This window comes from Thermobia domestica, chromosome 10 (assembly GCF_964235325.1).
Source record: "Thermobia domestica chromosome 10, izTheDome1.hap1.1, whole genome shotgun sequence".
NCBI lineage: Eukaryota > Metazoa > Arthropoda > Insecta > Zygentoma > Lepismatidae > Thermobia > Thermobia domestica.
This window is the reverse complement of record NC_137463.1, coordinates 269,581,264-269,602,318: the sequence shown is the minus strand read 5'-3', so window position 1 is coordinate 269,602,318 and position 21,055 is coordinate 269,581,264. Positions and strand designations below refer to the sequence as shown.

General features: G+C 35.3%; 1 protein-coding gene across 2 annotated transcripts in view; it reads right to left on the bottom strand.

Annotated features, from left to right (window-relative positions):
• LOC145663224 (uncharacterized) overlaps positions 1 to 21,055 on the bottom strand; it is a 154,033-nt gene that overhangs the window by 71,552 nt on the left and 61,426 nt on the right. For both annotated transcript variants that reach the window (XM_081729588.1, XM_081729589.1), the window contains 2 exons: positions 16,368 to 16,451; positions 13,926 to 14,072 (listed from right to left, as the gene is read on the bottom strand). In XM_081729588.1, coding sequence (XP_081585714.1) covers positions 13,926 to 14,072; positions 16,368 to 16,451 — 231 coding nt within the window. The remainder of the gene's footprint in view (positions 1 to 13,925; positions 14,073 to 16,367; positions 16,452 to 21,055) is intronic.

Below are 21,055 nucleotides of genomic sequence, written 5' to 3'. Positions count from 1 at the left end.
GTGATGGATGAGGTTGGTCCTTTCAAATTGTCTCGTAACAATAGAAATAAATACATTCTAGTATTTGTAGATAATGCAACTAGATTTGTTATCGCTAGAGCGGTACCCGCAGTAACGGCAGAGATCGTTGCACAGGTCATATTCGAAGATCTGATTACGAAACATGGGGTTCCATCTCAGATCCATCTGGATAGGTTATCATCTCATCGCAGCAAAATCTTGGAGGAAATGTCAGAGAAATTTGGAATGCAATTGCATTTTGCGAATACAAGCGCCCATTATTCGATAGGAAGTGCAGAGAGGGCCATTGGCTCATTACAGCAAGTAATGAAGCATTACATTGACAAGGATTTTTCAAACTGGGACGAGATCTTGCCAAGTTTGATATTTACTATTAATACGCAAGTGAATGATGGTACTGGTTTTTCGCCATACTATCTATTGCATGGAGTCGAACCAAGAACGTTTCTTGAGCAGGACCTAGACATTCCTTGCGAATACGTCGACAATGAGGTGAGACTTCAGAGCATAAAAGAGGCACGACAGCTAGCGTATAAAAATTTGCAGAGAAGATTTAGATCTCAGAAGAAGCAAATAGAGAAAAAGTTTGATCAACCGAGTTTTGAAATTGGTCAAAAAGTGTTAATTAGGGAAATGCCAAGAGCAGGTTTGCCCGCATGTTTTGGTAACCGTTACAATACAAAAGGGGTAATTGTATTGTAACAATAATTCAAGGACAAGATATTAACAATAGGACAAGATAAACAATAATTCATACAAACTACAGTATGAAACTAAAAATGGTGAAAAGAAGAGTGACACTATAGACTTAAGACGATTAAAATTATTTGTAGAAAGTAAAAATGGTGAAAAGTTGGGTGACACAGATCAAACATCAGATGGTGATGAATAAAGGTGGATTTGGTGAAAAAAAAATTTAACATAGGGTATAATGTAACTATGGTACAAATTGGGTCTACCGATGAAGTGTCAGAAAGGGGGCACTTTCTCAACCAAACCCTAAAACCCGAGATTGGAGGAAATGCTAATCTCCATCAGGAAATTTCCCGAATCGATAGACACTTTTTGAATTATAGTTACTAGAGTTGTGAATAAATAATAAATGTATGGAATGTAAAATTAAATTAAATAATTAAAATCAGTTGACACCTAGAAAGTAAAATAAAATATTTAATAAATAGGAATAAATAAATTTTTGACAGTAGGCTAAAACACAAATAAATAAATAAATGGTAACAGGAAATTAATATTAGGTTTTACTAATTCCAGAATTTTATTCGAGACTGAAAAGGAAACATTAGAATATGGAAACAACAATGTGGGTGATCTATATAAAGTTGATAGTTATGGTTCAGTTTGGAAAATCAGACGATCATCATCAAGTAACTATGAAGGACGTAGGGATAGCCCTAACGCAAGATTCGTTGGCAGTTCATGCGTCAAATATGGTTTATACAACTATTCGATTACATGTTAATTTTCACGAAGCTGTGCCGATGCACAAAGTGTGTAGTGAATCATATGATATTTTAGAAGAGTACGCAGAAAGGGAAAGACAATTTAGAATTAATATAATAAATTCAATACCATGTCAATTTGTATTCATAAATGGTAGTTCTAAATGTATGGAATCAACAAGGACTAAACGTTCAATTTGGTCTATGCTATTAGGATTTGGGTCTATAGGTTTGTCAGCCTATAACCTAATATACACACAACAATTGTCGACCTCGATTCAAAAATTGTCTGAACACGAAAATGTATTGGCTAAAGAAATTCATAATTTAAAAATATCGCATAATGAGGAAATTTCAATAATGCATGGCGTGGTAGTTAAGGTACATCATGTTCTTCAGAATGTAAGGAGTAAACTGCAAGAGATGTATTGCTACTTGCAGCAAGCTCAAAGGAAAATTTTGACTAATCTATTTTCGCATTTAGCTAGAGAAAGAGTGAATAAAATATTCAACGACATACTTAGCAATCAATTATCCTATCGTATTTTGTCGAATTTAGATGTGAATAAATTTATAAATAGTCATGATATTTTGAAGCATTCAATTTATCGCTCTGATATAGGAATGTTTTATCGAGTATCATCGATTTACTTAATGAAATATGACTATAATGAAAACAACATTGACTTATTACTAAAAACACCTATTGTTTATGAAAATACTGTATCAAAAATGTTTAATGTAATTTCAATGGGTTATTTGACGAGCAATTTTCGAACATATTACAAGTTACCGGAAGTGGTATACTTAGCTAATGGAATATATCACACACTAGATCGATCGAAATGTGAATTCAAGAGTTTCTTGTATTTTTGCGAGCAGATATCATTAGATGATGCGGCTAAGTGCTTGAACAACATTGTGTTCAATGGATCGCTAAGTGGTTGCGAACAACAAACCGAGAAATACCTAGGCAAGGTAGTGTATAAATATGCTCATGCTGGAGTATTATATTCATCATTGGTAGAAGGATATGTGACTAAGCTAGGTAAACATCACGAAGTTACATCGACGAAGGTAAATTTTGGGAATAATTGTTCGTACTTCATTGATTACAGTTTATTTGATAACCTAATTTTTGGAGAATTGGCGATTCCAACAAGAAAAGTAATAAGCGTAAATAATAAGCATCTAAGTTTGATAGGGAATTGGACGCTAAAGCAATTAAATTTTAGTATACACCATGAGGAACTCAATAATCTAGCAGAAAATTTATTAAAACTGAAAGTGGATACCACTGTACCACTACTAATAATTAGAACGAATTTCATAATGTATGTAATCGCAGCCATTATATTAGTATTAATTGTTTCAATCATTGCATTAATAATGTTGTACTGCAGACTGTATAAATCGATAAGAAAATATAAAGTAGAAAACAATGAACCATAATAATCATAATAATAATAATAATAATAACAACAATAATAATAATAACATTATTTAGTATCATATTGTATATAAATTGTTTGAATATTTTGTGAACTAGAACGAGAAAAGTCTAGAAAAGGTTGTAAGACACGTTGTAAACAATGGGATTAAGTAGTGGTAATTTTGTAAAAAAAAATGAAGTCGAGTGTAAACAAACATGTAAATGTGTCAAAAGTGTTCAAATCATGCATTCCATACTCACCAAACAGCCATCACCAATAGTAAACACCATCACCACATGAAGGTTTGAAGTCAAGTAAACAAAGTCTATAGTCTATGATAGTCCATAATAGTCATACTACCCAAACCGGATAGGTTGTATTGTAATACGGTGTACCAAACGATGTCCCATTTCCATATAAAGTGTGAACGAAATGAAGAAAATAGTGAAATAAGGATAGAAATAGATGAGAATAGATAACCTAGATGAATCTAGGATAGTAACATCAATCAAGGATAGATAAAGTCAAAAACATTTAAACATTCAAGAAGGGATAAGGAAAATAAATGTAGAAAGTAATAATATTAGTAATAATAACAATAGAAATAGTTAATAATAAATAAGAATAGACGAAATAGTAATAGCTTACTATTATAGTAATAGTAGATGGTATATATGCATAATTACTACAAGTGTTTCTATAAGATAGCGAATAATGAATTTTATATTGTATGTACATGGTGAATTAAAGGGTTAAAAGATGCAAATAAGCATAGATAAAGCTAGAAATAATTCACAAATAGTGTTAAAGAATGTTTAGTGTATGTAGTAATAACGTATTTACTCATTATTTTTAAAAAAGTCCGAAAATTTTGTAAGTTTTAGAAAAGAAAAGAAAAGAAAATAATATATTTTATTATAATTAGTAATAATCAATCAATATTGATTGAAAAGAATCATTAGAATTATTAATTTTATTGTGAAATGTAATTTGGAAACGATACGAGCAATGCTCACATATTATTCAGTATGGATTTGCGTTAAACAAGCTTTTTGCTCTGAGCAGCAAGAGGTAACAATGAGAAGTGAAACCCCGCGAGAGATTATCTCCGAGAGAGGCTACGTTAGTCTCCACTCCAGGTCTCAAGCACATGGAAATCCGAATGATCCCGAGTGAATTCGAACGAACACGAACGAGTCACTCTATCCAGCCTCACTGTAGTTTCCGTAAGCTTGAAGTAGCATCCTAGTCCGAGCGTAAATCTATGTAATATGTTTTTAGAAATTCTAGAAAAATTAGTATTTAATAAAATTAACAATATTTAATCACGTAGATGATTAAAATAAAGTTTAAACTACATAAATACGTATGTAATAAGTACTAAAAGCTTAAATATAGAGAGATATAGCGAGTATAATTTAATGCTATATTTATGGTAGAAAAAGAGTGAAAACACGAGTTTTTAAGTGTGAAACATAGTCTCCAAGTTATGGTTAGAAGGACTTCACACATAGCTAAAGTTTTAACGGTCATGCACAAGAATTACTAGGAAAGTAACAAGGGTGCTCGACACAGAAAGAACAAAATAAGACTGCTTTAAAAAGATGCGACGTTTTAGAACGCAAAAAGTGTAGGCAGACACAAGATAGGAGTTTTAATTATTTAATTAACTATAATAAATGTAATTTTCTACGAGTTTTAAGTAGGCCTATCCCGACTTTATCTATTTCTCGTTTATTTCAGATAATACCCAAAAACGAAGGGAAATGGACATCAATACAATATTGTTATTAATATCAGCGTTAATTTTAGGAAGTGTATTAGTTGTAATAGTAGTTATCACATGTTATATTTTGTTAAGATTAAATAGGATAGAGAGAAAATACGAAAATAGTGTAAGAAATAGTAAAAATAATGTAAGATCAAACATAGATTTAGAAGTAAATGGTAGAGACGAGTCTGAGACTTACGCACTTTCCCAAGTATCACCAATGTACGCCACAATTTTAAATAAGAGCAAATCTACACTAAAAACTATCCCACAAAGCACTGAGATCACTATTTTTAAGAATTTGCCAGATTGTAGTATAGCGGATTGTAGTAAGAGCACTGAAACTGAGCGGGAAAACACACACTTGTACCACATCACTACAGAAGATGAGAAACACACTAATACATCAATGGGACACTATGAATCCACGAAAACCGACGTTTTCATCGAAAATTCCGACAAACACGGGAAAACTGAGTGCCCGAAAAACATGAAAAGTGAAGTTTTCTATCCGTGCGACCTAGTAGTATTATAAAATACAGTGTTTTAAAACTAATAACGAAATTATTGCTAGGGAATATTAACACCGAGTGTTATCCGTACAAGAGTGACGCGCAAACAGAAGGGCAGAAAAAGAAGTCAAGTTAACCTTGATTGAAAAGTGTTGATCTTGCAGTTACCAAGCTGGAAGTATCTGCAGTATATCCAACGCCCTGCAGCAAGATTTTATTTCCGTTTATGCTAAAATGTCAGTGATTAAAATTTTTGATGAGAATAAAACAATTATATTTTCAAGTTTTTACAGTACTAATGTAAAAATATTAACTAACTATGTTTTAACACTATGTTATCAGTTTTTGTTTTTAGATTTCCAATCACATAGCGGTGGAAATAAATGTAGTTGAACCAGTACTGTTACGGCCAATAAATTCATTGGTTGGCACGTATGGACAGACAGAGTAGTGGAAATTTTCGGTAACATGAAACTCTAAAAGCGTTGTTGCGAAGAGAAGATTATTCAAGAGTACTTGTAAACGAGCATATATGATTATGCACAACCACTCTTGAGCAAAGGTGATGAGCTAGTATTTCATCGAAAACTCACTAGATGTCGTGAGCATATACTTTGTCAAGTTACACTTGAAGTTTTTGTATTTTATAATTATAGGAATTAAGAAAATATTAAAGATTCAAATAGATATATATTTTAATAAGGGTAGGTGAAGGAATATTAATTACTGTTTATATAACTATTTTGCACAATTATACATATGTTATTTAATTTCAAATTTATATTTATCTTTCAATATTGATTCAGTTTATATGATGTACAGGGTGATTATGGAAAATCGCCCTCTTACGAGGTCTATCTTGGATTGCGAGGCAACCAAGTTTTTAAGGGGGGCCATGTAGCAGCACTCGATTTTCGAGTAAATCGATTTGTATATTTTGATTCTATTTTAATGTTTATGTCATAAAAATCATTTATTAAGGTTACGGGAATTAAACGTTGAGTATGAGAGTATAATGCAAGCTGCACAATGTTGCTAATGTTTGTGTCAGCAGTTTGTTGTAAATAAATGTGAATAAGAATGTCTTCGTTGAGAGTCTGGCAATGTAGGAAGGAAATGTTGACAATGTGTCTATCCTCACATTAGCCAGATTCTATACATTGTATAAAGTGAATCTGTAAGATTTCACGAATTTCACGAAATTACGGATATGCGGAGAATTGCTTAGAATCGGGAAATCAGAGCGTGTCGAGGATTGCAATTTTGAGTCTTGACACATGGAAGGAATTTGTCTCTCCATGTGAAAACGGTGTCGTACGTGCTGCAAGCAGACGACAAGCAGACGACGGAGGTTGGACAAAGCTCAACAAAACCAGAAGACGAGAGAAGTTTTGGATCAAGTCCTGGAAGTCCATAGAGGAATCCTCAGGGTGCAGTTGATCGAGTTTATGATCAAATCTTAGTGATCAGTCTTTGGTTCGAGTCCTTGGAGAACCAAGCTTCATCAGGAGTCAGCCTGATGACAGAAGAAGGATATACTTCATATTCCACATCATTTTAACAACGTAGAACATCACGCCAGGAGTAGCAATTGAGAGGAGCCATATCTCAATGCCCGTTATCGTCTTTCAACAGTAAGGAGATTCAGCGAAAAGGAGCCGAGTTCAACGCCAGAGCAACGTGGGAATTACACCAGAGTATCCAGGTATGTGTTGCACCGACTCAGGGCTCAAAAGCTCAATACTTGACCGTTTCTATACCCGTCTGGCAAATTATTCTTAATATCCGTCAATACTAGCGTTCTGAAGTCTTACAGTAAACTCATAAGTCAAAGAAATACAGTGATATTAAATTAATGAAGTAGACGTACCTTTATTTGATTTATCCCCAATGAGAAACCTCTCGCAATTGAATATTAAAGTTCATCCCACTCATTCTAGATGGTGAGTGGAAGGCATCCAGTTACACTCAATTTTGCATCCCCAATTAGGCACTGAGTGGCTGGGTTGTCAATATTAATGTTATGGATTTTAACTTAACACATATAGGGCAATAAAATGAAAAACTCTATATTGGTATTTTGCCCCCCCCCCACCTTCGTTAGAAAAATCCTGCGGGCGTTAGTGATTATGATGTTTCCTAGTTATTGTATTATATTGTTCTATATACGGAATAAATACTTCTGTGTTTTATATAATAATAAGAGCATTATCTACATTTATTACGGTCCTTGCTTTACGACAGCGAAACATATTCACGTTCAGCGTAATCAGTTTCCATTCTCAATAAATTACAGTGAGAGGAATGAAATAATTCACGCACATATTTAGGACTTAGAAAAGTGCCCTGCGAACATGTCGTAGTAAAGTCCTGAAGAGTGAAAAGCTCTATTAGCAGTTGTTAGCAGTTATTAACTTAACATGTAAGACAGTAAATTGAAAAACTGAGAATACGAATATTTTCAGAGAGGACAGTACGGTGATGCCTCTAATCTATGCCTTTAGTTCCTATACCTACGTTATTTCCCTAGTCAAAATAAAAACTCTTCAAAATTAATCACAATTTCTTATGCAACCATCCCTTCCTTAGAGTACTGCGGGGTCACATACCCGTCACATACCCGTCACCGAGTAAGGCACTTTTGGCGACGAGGATACAATGCAAATGAAGAGTAAGGAGAAAAAAGAGGGAATGTCACAAAACTGCATTTTCGAGAAAACGGCGTTTTAGTATTGAAAAGCTGTACAAAATGAATAAGGTTAGTCAAATCTTTTGCCCCGTTTTACACGGACATTTGTACATCTACACATGCATGCATATACAGTCAAATAGTACCAAGAGTCATCAACAGATAGGACAAAGCATCCGTTAAAGCACACATAGGGACATTCCTTGTTTTTCCCCTTACCAGGCCCGTATCCACGGGGGGGGCAAGAGGGGGCCGGGCCCCCCTAAATTTTGGCTGGCCCCCATAAAATTTCACGGTAGGCTTGTAAATGAACTATAATATGGTGATGAAGTATAATATGATTGGGTCGGGCCCCCCTAACTTCTACCGGGCACTCCCTAAATTTTGGGGCTGGCTACGGGCCTGCCCCTTACCCTTCAAATTTTTCCTGCAATATTTGTTCCTATTATCAGAATTTAAAGAAAGTCTTGAGAGTAAAGATAATTACGAAAAACTCAAAAGCCAGGGAATGATTTTGCCACGAGGGGGACAGGTAGCATCACAGTTGTGGCTGACTTGCCTGTTATAGAACTCTAGAGCCGCCAGTGACTAATAGACTGCATGTTCTGGTAATCACTTTCAACCAGAGGCGAAGGGTCGTAACAGGCTCTGATGCCTGGTCTACCCATTTACTTTCAGTGGCCCGGCCTACCCATTTACTTTCAGGAATTATAATTTATAATTAATTTATTTTCCTTACACAAAATATATGATAGTTTTATTTGTTGAACAAAAAAAATATTTTTCTATAAAGAAATCGTGGTTAGCACCATTGCTTTGAGGTTCACCGAGCAGTGTCTCAGGTGGCAGTAGAACTGCCGCCAAGCTACTCAGAAAATCCCGTGAGAGAACGTGTTTGTAATAACCTGCGAAAGAGACCGGCCCACACTGGTCCAGAATCAAATTCTAGGTGGCCAAAAAGGAAAAAAATAGAAATGCAATTCTTAAGCGCAATTTGTGCTGGAAATGTTTATTATATACCTGAATAATTCTGTACATTTTTAAGTTTTCTTATCTTCGCCAGATGGCGCCACTGTCGCTGAAAGAAAGAGCAACGGATGACGCTTTCGCTTACTCAACTCATGATTTTCATAGTTGTTGTGATTGTGGGTTGTCGTTTACGAGTCGAATGTAAGCCTTTTGCAATTTTCTTTAGTTAATAAGTTCCTAAAGCTTATAATTTGTGCAATCAGTTTGCTTTTTTGTCAAGTTGCTTTAAAGGGTGGCAGAGTGTTTTTGTTTACATTTCGTAATTATTAGACTGAGAGAAAAATCCCTATTACTGCCAAAAGGTTTCCACCTTTACATATTGTTTTGTCAATATTAAGTGCAGTGAACTGGGTTTCGTTGCCTCTGTGCGCCGCCGGTGTCAGATAAATGGACACAATGCAGCCTACGATAGGTGAAAACCGTTGAGGAAAATGATATGTAATCGACTTTGTATGATTATTGCTTAAAACTGTGTGACATAAATATTTTTTTAAAATTTGATCATGGAAGAAGTTATTAATTTTAAGAGTCTCTTTGAGCAGTGGAGGAACCAAACTAACCCACAGAGGCCTGCTACAAGAGCCCCAAGGGATTATCTTGTCGCCTATATACAAAATTTGAACACAGGTGTAATCGACGAAGAACTTTTAACTTCAAAGGTAGAACACTACTCAAATATTGGAAAGCAGCAGATCACAGCAGAAACAAATTTTTAGTGAAACATTCGGAGTAGCTAGAAACAAAATTCGAGATAAAACCGAACGTTGCACCGTGTCCTGGAAGACCTTCAAAGAGTTTCAAGAAAAGTAGTGAGCGCTCGAAAAGGCGAAAAATACAAAAATTGAAAGGTGATGTGTCAGTGGAAGAGGAGACTACCTTGTCAATGTCTTATCTACGAGACGAGGGAAAGCGAGCAGCCGCTGATTTGTTAAAATATGTGTTGCAAGGTTCGCCTACGAGACCTATACAAATCAGAAGAGCAAACAAACAAAGCATGGATAGATAGGTCAACCGAAGTGACTCAATACACAGATGATCAAACCCTGGTATTGGTGATGGATGGTAAGTTGTCAAAACATAGCTACATCACATTACGAAAAGGGGCCATAGAACATAATTTGAAAAACTTTTACCCTCCGTACAACAAAATAGTGGAAGCAAAAAATCGCTGCTATCCGGAAGGGATTGAAGTTAGTCTAGGAGGAGCCAGAATTGCTCTTCAAAAGTTCTTAGATCACACTGCCATAAGGCTTATAAAAATAGCAGACTGGACAACAGTGGAAGAGCTCCCACATTCAGAATTAAAGAAAGTGGTTTTAACTGTAAAATATAGCTGCGACGGTAGCTCAGGACACAGCAAATACATGTATGTACCTTCAAAAAATGTACATTCTAATGAACTCCTGCCAAACGATAAAGGCAAATCTCTGGCAGCCGACACGATGGGACAAAAGGAGAAAGGAAAAGGGGGGAGAAAACGACCACATGCACCAGAAGAAACTCCGGATGCAGCACAAGACCAAGATGAAGCACTGGATATCGACGATGAACATGAAGAAGGTGACTCTCAAACTTCAAGTCTGCAAAGTGGAATTCTGTTTTTATTTTCTATGGTTCCTTTAAAACTTGAGGGTACTTTAAGTAACGAAGAAAAGCAGGTCATCTGGATCAATGATAGGCAATCGTCAACAAAGTTGTACCATCCTATAAAATTTATATATGTTAAAGAAACTGCCGAAGTGATTAAAAACCAAGCGAATCAAATGAAAGCAGAAGTAATCCTATTTTAGTTGAATATAAGGTTTTTTTCACTATGGTAGACGGGAAAATTATAAATGCATTGACAAACACTGGGTGTCATATATGTTATATTTGTAAATGTACACTGAAAGAGCTGAATGATTTACAAAATTTTAAAAAGTTTAATATTAATCCTGAAACCTTAGAGTATGGTTTATATCCTCTTCACAGTTGGATTAAATTTTTAGATTTAGTGTTAAAAGTTTTGTATTAAAAAAAAATAATAAAAAAATAAAAGCTCCGACAATAAGAGGAGCTACTGAAGCTCAACGACAGGAAATGAAGATGATCAAAAAAGAAATTCAGACCTGATTTCGGAATGAAACAGGCCTACAAATAGATAAGGTGCTAGCAGGAAAAGTCGGGACTTCTAATATCGGCAACGTTGCCCGACTTTTTATATATATATATATATATAATGCTGAACAGTCTTCAGATATAAAAGAATTTGATAGAGACTTGATTGGAAGATTTGGAAACATAATGATTACAATTTCAAGTGGAGAGGTTATCAATGGAGAAGCCTTCGCTAAATACACAGAGGAAACAGCAAGGAGATTTGTCAGTCTATACGGATGGTATAGAATACCTGTTAGCGTTCACAAGATTTTAATGCACGGAGCAGAAGTTATTAAAAGCGCCGTCTTTCCGATAGGTATGTTATCGGAAGAAGCTCAGGAGTCTTGCAATAAAAAATACAAACAGTTTCGTATGCATCATACTCGAAAAGATTCATGCATGCATACCACGACAGATTTAGTTCATCGGTTACTCGTGGATTCGGACCCAGTAATAATAACCCTTAGGAGAGCAACAAGAAATAAGCGTACAACTCTACCGGAGGAGGTAAAAGCTCTGCTATTGCTCCCGAAAGAGTCAGAAACGAAAACAGGAGATAGCAGTGAGGGTGAAGAACTATGAACAATCCGAGGACAAAGAAAATATTTTGGACGGCTGAATAGACGATGTGACATATTTTTTCTTAGTTAAAATTCTTTACTGATCTTTATTATCTCATTTTAGAATAAATTATCTTACTTCAAATTGTTTGTTTACTTTCTGAAACTTATTGTTGCAGTTTCCAGTAACATTTATGTATTTTCAATAACCTTAACTCATATTCAAGGAACCCTATAGTTAAATTTACGAATATGTCCGCCATTTTGAATTTTAAACAAAAAAACTTATCAGGTTTGAAATCAGCGACCCCGAAAACCCCCCGACACTCACTCTTGAGCGATAGAAGGAAATGTTTGAATTGTCCGCCATCTTGATTTTTTAACAAAACTTTATCAGATTTGAAATCAGCGACCCTGAAAACCCCTCTGTAGCAATTTTTAGCCACCAGCTATTTGAAATCAATTTTGGCCACCTAGAATTTGATTCTGGACCCGTGTGCGGCATCAGCGCTTATCGACTTTCGTTTCTACATAAAGCGTTTCTCTCGAGACTTTCAATTTCGATTCGATATGTTAAACAAATAGGGAGTCGTTTTGACGTATGATTAGTGCCTTATGCAGAGTCGTTCTTACGTATGATTAGTGCCATACTAAAAAGTTCGACTAACATTTGTTTTCTGCAGGAGTCCGGCTTTTAGTATGACGCTAATCATACATCAAAATGACTCTGCATAAGGCGGATAAAGAGTAATGGGGCGTTTACACTTAGTCGATTTGCGTTCGATTCAGTTGAATTGACGTCACTTTCAACTTAATCGACCGTGTAAACGGGACTTCAACTTAATCGCTTGTTGATCGAAGGCGACTAATCGACTGGCAACTGAATTAAAAGACGTTCTATTTTCTGTAGTTGAAATAACTGAACACATCCATCGATCTGCTTCGGCCTAGTTACTTCGATTTAGTGGCAAATGCAGCGAGTCGATTTAGTCGTGCGACTAAATCGATTTAGTCAACCTTCGATCAACAAGCGATTAAGTTGAAGTCCCATTTACACGGTCGATTAAGTTGAAAGGACGTCAATTCAACTGAATCGAACGCAAATCGACTAAGTGTAAACGCCCCATAAGACAACGTGGGGCCCCATTCCGTACCAACTTTGCTTAATTTTGCGGACTTTAACGCAACGCAAAAGCTGGAACAAGCAATTCTAAAGGTGCTACGCCTATTATTGCAAACTAATGCCCCTTTATCCCATTACGTTGACGCAAATCTGTATGAAATCAGCCTCGTTGAGTTCATTAGAATTGAGTAGAGAGTGTATGTTTGAGATACTGCGAGTGCCATTCATTCTTAAATTTGCAAAAATTAATGAGAGAAAATTTCAGTAAGTGGAGATTATGAAAATAATATAATTCCTATTAAAGAATCCTATATGTCTGTGGTCTTTTGAAAATTAATGTGTTATTAAGGAACGAAGACCAACACCTGTGTTGAAAATACAAAAAAAAAAAAAAAAAAAAAAAAAAAAAAAAGGTGTTGACATAAAGAACAGCGTATGAAAAAATATTTAAGTCTGATTCTGCTTTAAAGGAGAATTAAGTGAAATACAAAATGACTTGATTGAATGCTTGTTGTCTTATGAACAATATAAGTAAATTTATAGTTTGTTTCAGTACAAGTAAACGAAATAGCATATATTTCTTGTGAAGCACAGATAATGCGATAGTCCATCGTTCCCAAGCCCAATTGAAACAATCAATTGTATTAGGGCGAATTAGATCAGCTCGGATTGAATAAGTGCTCGGATTGAAACAATTACGTAAAATTTATGTGAATTTGTCTTCTTGTGTTTCTGTATTAAAATATTTATGTCCAGTGGCGTATTTACGATTTTGTTTCGGGGGAGTCTTGGCTAACTTGGTACCTCGATTGTGAAAATTTTGCAAGATATTTCATTTACTTTAATATATTAAATACAATTTCGGGGGTCTTAAGCCCAGAATCCCCCCTTTATTATGGTTTATATCTATCGATAATTTGCTTAATATTATTAGTATTATTATTTTATTATATTCGGCCTACCCTCTTAAAACTATCACTCTTCGCCACTGTTTTCAACGAACTGTTGCAGTACATTTCGACGTTGAAAGCGGGACGATAATTAAAGAATTCCGATTTAAAAGAGTGATACTGAAGTATTTGATTAATTTATTCAACATTCATATAAGAAAGACTAACACAGAACATTTGCTAATAACCTAAAAACCTTGAAAACAAACTTAATTAATACTGTACAAGGTTGTTTACTCACTTGGCCATATCAAGTCCAGGTCGTGCACGGAATTGATTGAGGTAGTTCTTCCGTCGCAAGAATAATTCTTTTCTTCTTTCCTTTTCTGCCTTCCAAGGATTGAAGAAGAATGTAAATTTACTTGGGACAATCTCACTCTTTCTGAAACTAGACAATTCATTATAATTCTTACTCATAAAATAGCACTTGATATTCAATAATTATTACTAGTTCTACATACATTCTATTGTCTAAACGTTAGAACAACTTTTTTCAACTCCAGTATAAATGCACAACAAAATATACCTACGACATCTTTATTTTTTAGCAGTTCATTTATACGAACGATTATTTTTCTGCTTTCTTTCAAATAATTTGGAATCTTAATTACAGTAAAGCAGGGTTTCTCAACCTGGTGTTCGGGACCCCTACGGGGTTCGCGAGATAGTTTCATTAGGGATAGCGAAGATAAGTAGAAGAGATAAATAATAATTAGAATCTAATACCGGAAAACATTTTTAAATATTATTTTGAATTTTGTTCTGATAGCATATTTCTATTTTTATATATACTGTTAAGAACAAGAAAAAATAAGTCTACTAAACATTTTCAACAGGTTCAGAGTTGTTTAAAAATCAGTTTAAATGAAAGAGGTACGATATGAAACCTATGGAGAACTGCATACTGAAATACCAGAAAAATGCAAATGCAATTATATTACTATGGCTTAGTTCGAGATTACTGCCTTCATATGAAACAACAAACACATGTTCACGGCCACTTTTATACCTAAATCGTTTAACAGTTAGTATACTACTTGTAGCATTTGTTCCACTTTCGGTTGCGAATTAGCAACGGATAATGCATCATCCGCATAAGCGAACAGGAAGCATCCGCATTCTCAAACCTAAGACCCATTTGGTTTACATCTAGCTGTCTTATCACTCTATCAAGGACCAAATTCAAGTAAGCGTGTTTCTCTGTCTAACTCCACGCTTAACCCGAGTATTAACATGAACATGGCTAAATACAGTTTTATTATTTTCATACACCTTAGCGTTTTCATACAAGGTACATAATTTACTGGAATATCAAGACATCTTAAGACATCTATTAAAGCTTGATATGGAGTAGTATCGAGTGCTTTAGTGATACCAATTAAACAACTGTAAACAAATTTAACAGAATTATCCATCTTGACTATAGTGTCCAGCATTATACGAGTCGAATAGTCTGGCGTGGGAGACCCTGGCTCGATTTCCGGCGGGAGCTCATGTGGTTCGAAACCCATATTAATCTGTAAGTCCACATTTCATGTATCTTAGCTGCTGAATAGAGTTCCAAACTCAGATCCAACCGAATGCAATCTAATTACCAACTATAAAACCTTGTTTCATCATTACGTACTTTGAAACACTTCGTACCCGAGTATCGATTACACCTATTAAAACTCTATATAACAAAGAGATGCTTAAAGACAGAGGTGGGTCTAGGAAGTAAAAACTGGGGGGGGGGGGGGCATTCAGAACCCAGACCATGATAAGTATATCATGAATTCACTATAAACTTTGAAACATTTTTAATTGTTCAATTATTTTTGTTACTCAAATACTAGGGTCCTAGGCCCCTGGCCCCGGGCCAGATTCGCCTGAATACCACTCAGTTTAGCTCTGGAACTTCTTGTATATAATAAAAGATCAATTCTGACAAAATCATATAAAAACCCATAAATAACAGCATTACAGTTTCGGCAAACACACCTTGCCTTCATCAGACACATTCCTGAATTTGTCAAAATTGCTCTTTTATTGCATAGATCCACCTTTGCTTAAAGGATGCGGATTAGTTACTTTAGCTATTTTTTCTAGACTCCGGAATGAGTATAGTTTCCTTCTGTTTTCAAATCACTAGAATGTATCCTGATGTTATAATTAAATAAAAGGTCTTAGTAATACATATATTATGTCCTCTTTCTCAATATCCTTTTTACTGATTTTATTTAATGTATGCGATCATCCACGTGACATCTTTTTTATTCTTTCCCTAGTTTCTTGAAGGGTAAGAGGGGTTGATTAAGATTACTTTTTTCATCATCTGTTCAATCATTGTCAACCAGTTATTACCTAACTTCGCCATTTTTCATACGAGTAGTTCAATTTACAAGTTTCATCAGACTCTAACGCAATATTTCAAGATATGGACATCTTGTTATAATACTTGCAGCCTGTCATTTCCTTTCCTTCTACGTAAATTCCAAAAATTCTCCCTTACGTCATATAATCTATGTACTGTCCAAATTTTCGCCTAAGTGTTGATAAGTCAGTCAGTTAGGACTGTTTCTTTTAAATATAGCGTCAATCACAAAACAAAGAACTAACTAGTCTGAAAACAACTTAATGTCCGAAACTAGAAACCTTGTCCAAAGTTACCCCAATTTACTGTAAATCTTTAAATCAGCATTACCTTTGTTTTTGTATCATATCCTCCTTCTTCTCTTCCTCCTTGCTTTGGTTCACTCTTCCACTCGGTTTGTCTCTGTCTTTATCCCTGGAATAGTGATATCTTACTTTATATTACGTTCATAGTGATTTAACATATAAAGTTGTATTTAAACGGGCCCTAATTTACCTTCTTTCCTTTTTCAACTTTTCAGTGTTCAACATTTTGTAGCCTATTTTTCTTCTGTCGACATTTTTCAGTTAAATATCTAATTCGGTCAGTACAAGTCTAGGATCAGAGAAAATGTCAGCCCCGAGAAGGGTCTTTGCTTTCTTCAAGTTATTTCGATACCTGCCCTTAATCATAATATATCCTATGTAGTATCTTCGACTGTAGATTCAGGATTTCCGTGTATATCTTCTTCTCTTATGCTGATAGTAAATGTTTCCAATTACTAGTGAATTCTGTCGACAGAAATTGAGCACTCCCTCCCCTCTTCATTTCTTTCGCCTAAACCATATTTGCCTAGAACACAGCCTTCCTGTTCTTCTCCCACAACTGCATTGAAACCTCCAATCATATTTACGCATGCACCTGTCTTCTCGCTGTCTATAATTTCTTCTTTTTGTCATATTTTCTTCTACTTCAGTTACATGCGAATTCGTCGATGCGTAACAGTACTAGATGTTTTTTTCCTTTAGGTCTTATCATCATAACTTTGTTCATTAACAAACTCTGCTTTCACTCCGTTATCTTTTAATCACTTACCCGGAATTATTACCTCACCATTACCCTTAACGAGTTTTCGTAACCATTTGGCTACACATATTTTGATCTTGCCTATTGCGTTTGAAGACTATTATTTTTAGGTATTTTTCCTTGTGGTTATTTGTGTACATACTTTCCGCGATCCAGAGAAGCTATTACCTCCTGGTGACAACTCTCGTAAATTTTACGCGGAAGGTAGTCTGTGGATATATTGTTTTGCAAGCAGTGCCGGAAACAGACAGAAAAGACAGTGAACCGTTAAGGGTTAAGATCCCTCTTTCCATTACATGAGATTCGAAAAAAGTTGTAAAAGAAAAACTGGAAAAGTTGATAAGCAAAGTTAATAGTTCCATTACGTTACTAAAAAGCTCAACTATTTAACTTCAATAAAAAGATATTCATTATAAGTAGCCTCTGAAACATCCAAAAGGGATGTTAGTCTTTGTACTGGAATAATACAAGTTTTCAAAATATCACCCACAATTATTATTATTATTATTATTATTATTATTATTATTATTATTATTATTATTATTATTATTATTATTATTATTAGAGTAATTCGGGAGAAGTGAACATAGTGAGCATGAAAATGAAAAAACTTACATAGAGATGGTAACACGGCTGGCATTTATGCCGATCCCAAGTTTCAGCATTCGCGCGCTTCCCTAGTCATGTAAAATGTACAGAAAAATTTGGGCAAGAGAACAGAAACTAACCAACCCCTGCGGGGCTTCTAACCCGTTCCTACTACTACTACTACTGCTGCTGCTGCTACTACTACTACTACTACCGCTACTATTACTTTTACTATTAGTAATACTGCTACTACTACTACTTTTACTATGGATCCGTATAGTAAAACTGCAAGCTTATTTTAATGAAAAAAGTGTTATGAAAATTTTAAAAAATAAAAAAACTTTCCTTGGGCAGGGTTTGAACCCATGCCAAAAACGATTTTCATTACTACCTTGTTGCGCTAGCACTCTTTTTTTTAAATAGTCACTTTATATATATATATATATATATATATATATATATATATATATATATATATATATATATATATATATATATATATAATAGATATGTTATTACAGTGTAGGTTTACAATGGAAGACAAACATGTCTGATCGTCAAAGTCAATAAATAAAGTGATAATGTTATCCTACTTGTCCAATACCAACTTAAGAAACTTATCAAAAGTTTTGTTTTCCTGGAGAAATTGGCATGTCTTCCATCTTGTTCTTCTCAAAAAATCCATGTAATCTTCCACTGTGAGGAAAGATCTATAATTGTCAATATACCAAAGAGTATTGGCTATTACACATAATACAGCGTTATTTTTAGATTTCGGTACTTGTAGTTGGGGTAAATTATTATTTCAGGCAAAATAGCCTTGGGTGATGTACGACATATTAACGCTAGCATCCTTACAAGTTGTATCCAAATGTCCTTAACGGTAGTACACTTTGTAAGTCTATGTATCAATGTATCGTCATCTCCGCATTTTCCACAGATGCTTGACTCGGAACGTTGTATCTCGGATAGGAGTTTGTTTGTCGGGAATAAATTATGTATAACCATATACCAAAAACTTTTCACCTGAGATGTCAAAAAGGGACAATGCAAATTTGGGACCAATGTCTACATGGATTTTTAGTGACTACCCTTGGTACATGTTTGGTAGTAGATCTGTCTAATAGAAACTTATACAAAGTTTTTAAAGTCTGGTAGATTCCAGGCAATTCCTTGGTACATAACTCCATTCAAGTATAAGTTTTTGCACATATTTTGGACTATGTCTTACGTAATCATAATTTGGTGGGTTTAGGGCAGGTAATTGTGATGTCCAGCAACGTATCCACACTCTCGGCTACGAAGACCGATCACAGTTGGCCTTTACTTTCTGCTATGTGTAAATCATGACTCTTGATGTCTTATCTGTATTGGCCAATAAGATATCTCAAACTCTTGGGATCGCACGACTGATTGACAATTATATGTGAATAGGACCGACCTTCTGCATTCTGAAAATAAAATGTGGTTCAAATCGTGTCTGAATTTATATGCACAGAATCAAACAAAGTAGATTATTCACTTCACCCCACACGAGGGGGTGAAGTGAATATACATATGGGGTGAACTGGTGAGAAGAAGTGTCCTTGACATAATGTAAATAATAAGATATAAACTGCTATATCATGAGTATACGGCTAACGAAGAAGACCTACATGATGTACAGATACATAAGATATTGTTGTAGAAATGCTTAAGAAGCAAATAGACAAACCAAAACGAGATCGTGCCTCAGGGGCATTGAGTTGTTTGACCTTACAAGAAAGAGCACAATATTTGAGGTTTTGAAGCCAAGTTTCTCCTATATAAGACTGTGGTTTGGAGGACAGACAAGAAATAGATGCGAATATGTTCTTTAGTCGTAGAACGCAAACATAAACTTCTACAGAATAAAGGATGTGTAAGGTACACACACCAAAGAAGAAAGCCTGTTTTGTGCAAAAAAAAAAAAAAAAATTGTAGAACACTATGCTACCAAAGGGAAACAGAAACAACCCTGCTACGTGCAAACGAAAAAAAATAATTTTCGAAAACTTCGCTAATAAAGTTAAGCAGTAATCAATATGATGCCACTTGAATATTTATGGTGCCAATGGTAACCTACACACACACCAAAGAAAAAGGCGCGATTAATGCAGAAAAACATTCTGGAAAACGTTGCTAACAGATTAATACATGTTCATAATAGAACACTGTTTAATGACGACACAAAAAAAGCTAGAGCTGAACACACATGGTTCACACGGAACATTTTCCACATATGAGCACCTTTTTGCCAGAGGCTTCTACATAATACTCACGTTACCACACTTCGCACTTTAGGCACTGGATCCAGTTCAGGAATTGACGGGTACTGAGTACGTGAAAGAATTTGTGACAGTGACCATATTAGTCAGATGTGGAATCCCTAGGAGCGAGCGAGAAGCCACAGCACGATGTGCCCTACGGCGTACGCCGACACGTGGGCCTTTGTTAGAACCTCAACACAATTGTTGCGATTGCTCCGATTAACAGTTTGTGCAGAATGTTGTTTTCGGAGACCGAAGTGTTTTAACCACGGTGTTTGTATTCATATCTTTATCATCCTTCGCAGAGGGATCTTCAGTACTGTCGTGTTGTTCCTCACTGCTCGTAATGAACCGTGCTTCTGAGATGGCTAATCTATTCAAGGGGAAAATAACAGTGATCCTACAGCCAGACGCGGCATTTCCAACGGAAGCCGATTTTTCCCAGGTTTCATTCAGGGTGGGTCCAAGTTGGATCTTAGTAACAGATTGACCGGGATGATTAAAAAACCACTGATTGCAAATCTTTCTGTCATACGTAAATAATAGCTTGAAAAAACGCTTTATCTAGAGATTGTATCGCATGAGTTGTATGACTAGGGAGACTCATCACTGTAATGTCGTGCTCGATACAAAATTCCAGGACATGCAAAGACTTATGAGCTGCATGGCCATCCATCAATAACAAGATAGGTCCTGGAGGCTTAAAAGTGGCAAAATGGTTAAGCCATGAGAAAACGCATCTCCATTAAAATAACCAGATTCTGTCATTTACACCTGTAAATCGACTTTAAACCATCACCAAAGCCTGATCGCATCCTGACACCTTTAAATAATACAAATGGTGGTAGAACATGGCAGCTGCATTACAACAAGCTTTAATGGTAACATTTGCACCCCGTTCCTCACACATGACGAAAACCATGTCACTTTTCCTTTCTTGGCAATTACACTGGGTACACATTGTTAGGGGCAACTCAGTTTCGTCAACATTAAAAATGTCTCTCCTTACCTGCCAATCCTAACTATGTGATTGTATTTTTCAATAAATTGAAAAACTTTCCAACTGCTTCGTGTGTT